The following is a 4869-nucleotide window of genomic DNA, read 5'->3' on the forward strand; positions in this document are numbered from 1 at the left end:
TTTTTTACATGGTAATCTAAATGAAACGGTTTATATGTATCAACCTACAGGTTTTAAGGATCGCACTCGCCCGAATCACGTATGTTTGCTCAAACGTTCTCTTTACGGTTTGAAACAAGCACCACGTGCATGGTACCAACGTTTTGCGGATTTTTACCATTGGTTTCATACATAGCAAATGTGATCACTCATTATTTATTTATCATCACGGCAAGGATATTGCATATTTGTTACTATATGTCGATGATATTATACTTACTACTTCTTCGGATACCCTACGTGATCAACTCATGTCCAAGCTAGCATGCGAATTTGCTATGAAGGACTTAGATCCTTTAAGTTCTTTCCTTGGTATTTCAGTTCGTCGCAGCACTAACGGTCTATTTCTTAATCAAACAGCATATGCTCGCGATATTATTCAACGTGCAGGTATGGTTTCATGCAACCCAGTCGCAACACCCGTTGATACACAGGGAAAACAAAGTGCATCTTTGGGGGATTTATACTCGGATCCAACTTACTATCGGAGTCTTGCATGCGCTCTACAATATCTCACTTTCACGCGACCGGATATTTCATATGCCGTTCAGCAGATATGTCTTCACATGCACGCACCTCATGAAGCTCACATGCTTGCGCTAATCATACGATACATACAGGGCACATTAGCTCTAGGCTTATTCATTTCGAAGTCACCTTCTCATGCACTCGTTTCCTATACAGATGCAGACTGGGCCGGTTGCCCCGACACTCGTCGCTCTACTTCCGGATATTGTATATACTTGGGCAATAATTTGATTTCTTGGTCATCCAAAAGACAACCGACGGTTTCCAGATCAAGTGCCGAAGCCGAGTATCGCGGAGTTGCAAATGTAGTATCCGAATCATGTTGGTTACGAAATTTATTACTTGAGCTCACATGTCCGATTATGAAAGCCACCATCGTGTTCTGTGACAATGTTAGTGCTATCTACTTATCCGGTAATCCCGTGCAACATCAACGGACTAAACACATAGAGCTAGACATCCACTTTGTCCGGGAAAAAGTCTCACATGGTGAAGTACGCATATTACATGTTCCGACACGATTTCAAATCGCTGACATATTTACGAAAGGACTACCTCGGTTACTTTTCAACGAGTTTCGTTCCAGTCTTTGCATACGGAGACCGATAGCTTCAACTGCGGGGGAGTAATAGTCAACACAAAATCTTTAGAATAAATTCCCCTTAAATTATGGAGTGTAATTGTCAAAGACATATCCCTTAAATTATGGGATATATTTGTATTTATCATCATGCATTGCCGATCTCCACTTGTATATATATGCATTATTTTTCAATGGAATACACAAGGAATTACATACTCCTTTAGAAATATTTACATTGGTGATGGCTTTAAAGGTGCTAGTACAGGGTGTTCTAATAAAAAGTATGTGTGTGCTCAAACGACTTGAGCTTGAGGAAGATATTCTTTTGGATAGGTGAGCTGATGGTGTGGTCAAATGGGAGAAAGTGGGGAAGAAGGGTTAAACATTAGGTCCCTAAAAAGAAAAAAAAAAGGGCCTTGGTGGATAAATGGTATCATAGGTTTAGAAACGAACCAAATGCATTGTGGGTTAGAGTGAAAAAAACTGGGGTTAGCTTCATAGTTTCATTCGTAATAAAGTGTAGGTGATGGATCATACACTTTGTTTTGGGATGATAATTGGGTGGCACTGATAGGCTAAGGGAGAGATTAAATGCATTAGTTAGATGGCATTGAACAAAATGTTAGTTTTTTTCTTCTTCCTTGTTTTGATATTTCGGATCTATAAATACAATTGTCTACAACTTTGACTAATTCCTACATATATTATACTCCGTAACTAATACTAATAGTGATGAGCCCTGACTTGCCTGTAATTTTGGACCCCTCCGGGGGTAAAATGATCATTTGGAATTTTTTTTTTTTTTAAAACCTTTATTTTTTCCTTCTCTTTACAACTTTTTCCTCATTTCCTTTTTAACTTTCTATATTTTATAAACATCTAATTAACCGTTAATTTCCTTTGGCAATAAATTTATTTGAACTTACCCCAATCATGAAAATTTTGAGTATGACATGAAAAGTCAAACTTCAATTCTAACAACATACGGTGTAGTGGATAATGCTTGTAATCAATGTTGTAAAAGTCGTCCGACGCGTCGGCCGTTGCGTCGTTTTTTGGGTTCTCCGTCCCGTTTTTTCTGAAAACGACTCAAAAGACGGTCAGAGCTAAAAGTTCGGTCAAAGTGTGTCAAAGACGGTCAAAAACGGTCAAAGTGTAAGACCCGAGTATTTGTAGTGTATATAAGTGTAATGTTCGATACTTGAAACGGGGTTTTGGTTATATATTTAAAAGCAAGAAAGAAGCAGAACTGGAGGTGTCGCGCGCCGCGTGGCCTGATGGAGCGCCGCGCCATCTGTCTGCGACAGATTCTCCTCTTCTTTTAAAATAGATATTTTGAGGGTATTTTGGTCAAAACACATTGGAGCCCGAATTTAATGCCTTGGATCAGTTTTGGAGCTTCATTCACTCCATTCCCAACAACCTTATCTTCTCCAATTAAATTCTAGAGAGAGAGTGCAATCCTTGAGAGAGAAAGCTCCATTAAAGGGTGAAAGAGGTTGAATCGGGTCTTGGTGCAAGTTATAAAGTCGTTCATCTAGTCGATAGCTACGTGGTGATTGTGTTGGTAAGTTATAAAACCCGATTTCTTACTTTAATTGCTTTAAGGGTTAGGGTTTGGGCTAGTGATGAACCAAAGACCCATTTTGTTAGTATTTTGGGGATTTTGGGTGAATATGGGTTATGAAGGCTCATTGATGACTAACCTAGGGTTTGAATGTGTTAATTGGACTTTTGAGTCTTAAATTTGGTTAGTTGGTGGCTAGAACACTTTTATAATATGTAAATGGGTGTTATTGGGTATGGATGACCCAAATGGGTGTGTTGACCTTGAAATGGGTCAAATGAGTCTTTAATGACCTAAGTGGCCTAGCAAGTATGAAAACGAGTTAGCCTTGCGACCTAAATTTGTTTTAAACCCATCTTGACGAATGATTAGGGTTTTGGTGTGTGTTGACCCAATTTAGGGTTAACGGTGCAAATGGGTTGAAATTGCACCTTGGGTCAAAATGGCTTAGAATGGTGAAAAGGGTTTGGTTGACCGACTTGAGTTTACGTTTGATGATGTGTATTATATGATAGGTACGTTACTTTGAGGTCTTGCAAGCTCGGGTATCTTTTCACAAGACTTTGAGGTGAGTGGAATAATTATATGCGTATGTATATAATGTGTCTATTTGTTGTAGCGTGAAATGTGTAGTGTCGAGGTGCTAAGACACCATGTTTTACGTTTGATGAGAACGAGCAAGAAATTGCTTTTCAATTGTTAAAAGAGAAGTTGTGTCAAGCTCCGGTGTTAGTATTACCGGAAGGTGTGGAAGATATGATGGTTTATTGTGATGCTTCGCTAAATGGGCTCGGGTGTGTTCTGATGCAAAGAGGTAAAGTCATCGCTTATGCATCTCGACAATTAAAGGAACACGAAATGAGATATCCGACTCATGATCTTGAGTTGACGGCGGTTGTGCATGCGTTAAAAATATTGGCGCCATTACTTGTATGGTGTCAAGTGTACGATTTATTCGGATCATAAGAGTTTGAAACATCTCTTTAATAAACGAGATTTGAATTATCGCCAACGTAGGTGGATGGATGTGGTGAAAGACTACGATTGTGAAATACTTTATCATCCTGGTAAGGCGAATGTTGTCGCGGATGCGTTGAGTCGAAAGAGTCAACATCCGGCGATAAAAGTGGGGTCGTTACGTTTGATTATTTCCAATGATTTTCTTGAGAAGCTTGGCGAGATTCAAATAGAGGCTTACGTTCACAATAAGCATGTGGAACGAATCATGGGCCAATCGGAGTTCATTACTATGGGCTCGCGTGGTTTGTTGTCTTTTCAAGGAAGGGTGTAGGTGCCTAAGATGGGTGATTACCGACGGGTGCTACTTGATGAAGCACATAAGTCAAAATATTCCATTCATCCGAGCGCGACGAAAATGTATCATGACTTGAAGAAAGATTATTGGTGGTCGGGCATGAAACGTGATGTTGTGAAGTATGTTGAGCAATGTGTCACGTGTTTACAAGTAAAAGCTGAACACCAAAAGCCGTATGGTAAGTTGCAACCGTTAGAAATCCCGAAATGGAAATGGGAGCACATTACCATGGATTTCATTACGAAGTTACCTAAAACGGCGAGAACCCAATTCGATTCGATTTGGGTTATAGTTGACCGATTGACAAAAAGCGCTTTGTTTCTTCCCATTAAAGAAGCGATATCGTCGGAGGCCTTGGCTAAGTTGTTTATCAAGGAAGTGGTCTCGCGACATGGGGTTCCTATATCTATTATTTCGGATCGTGATACCCGTTTTACATCTCGATTTTGAGAAAAGTTTCATGAAGATATAGGTACGCAATTGAAGTTGAGTACGGCGTATCATCCTCAAACGGACGGTCAAACCGAACGTACGAATCAAACTTTGGAAGATATGTTACGGGCGTGCATCATTGACTTCGATGGTAGTTGGGATGAGCATTTGCCTTTGGTGGAATTCTCGTACAATAATAGTTATCATACTAGTATCGGGATGCCACCTTATGAAATGCTTTATGGGCGTAGGTGTCGAACTCCCGTTTGTTGGGGAGAAGTGGGTCAAAGAGAGATCAGGAGTACCGATTTGGTTTTAGAGACCAATAGCAAGATTGATTTGATTCGGGAACATTTGAAGAAGGCTCAAGATAGGCAAAAGTCGTATGCCAATAGACGTAGGCGA

The 4869-nt window shown here is 40.0% G+C and overlaps 1 protein-coding gene across 1 annotated transcript; it reads left to right on the top strand.

Annotated features, from left to right (window-relative positions):
* Positions 1–290: 290 nt before the first annotated feature.
* LOC139890394 (uncharacterized mitochondrial protein AtMg00810-like) lies at positions 291–1196 on the top strand. Its single transcript, XM_071873280.1, has one exon. It carries the CDS (start codon positions 291–293, stop codon positions 1194–1196), a length of 906 nt encoding a protein of 301 aa, XP_071729381.1.
* The last annotated feature ends 3673 nt before the right edge of the window (positions 1197–4869 follow it).

This window comes from Rutidosis leptorrhynchoides, chromosome 2 (assembly GCF_046630445.1).
Source record: "Rutidosis leptorrhynchoides isolate AG116_Rl617_1_P2 chromosome 2, CSIRO_AGI_Rlap_v1, whole genome shotgun sequence".
NCBI lineage: Eukaryota > Viridiplantae > Streptophyta > Magnoliopsida > Asterales > Asteraceae > Rutidosis > Rutidosis leptorrhynchoides.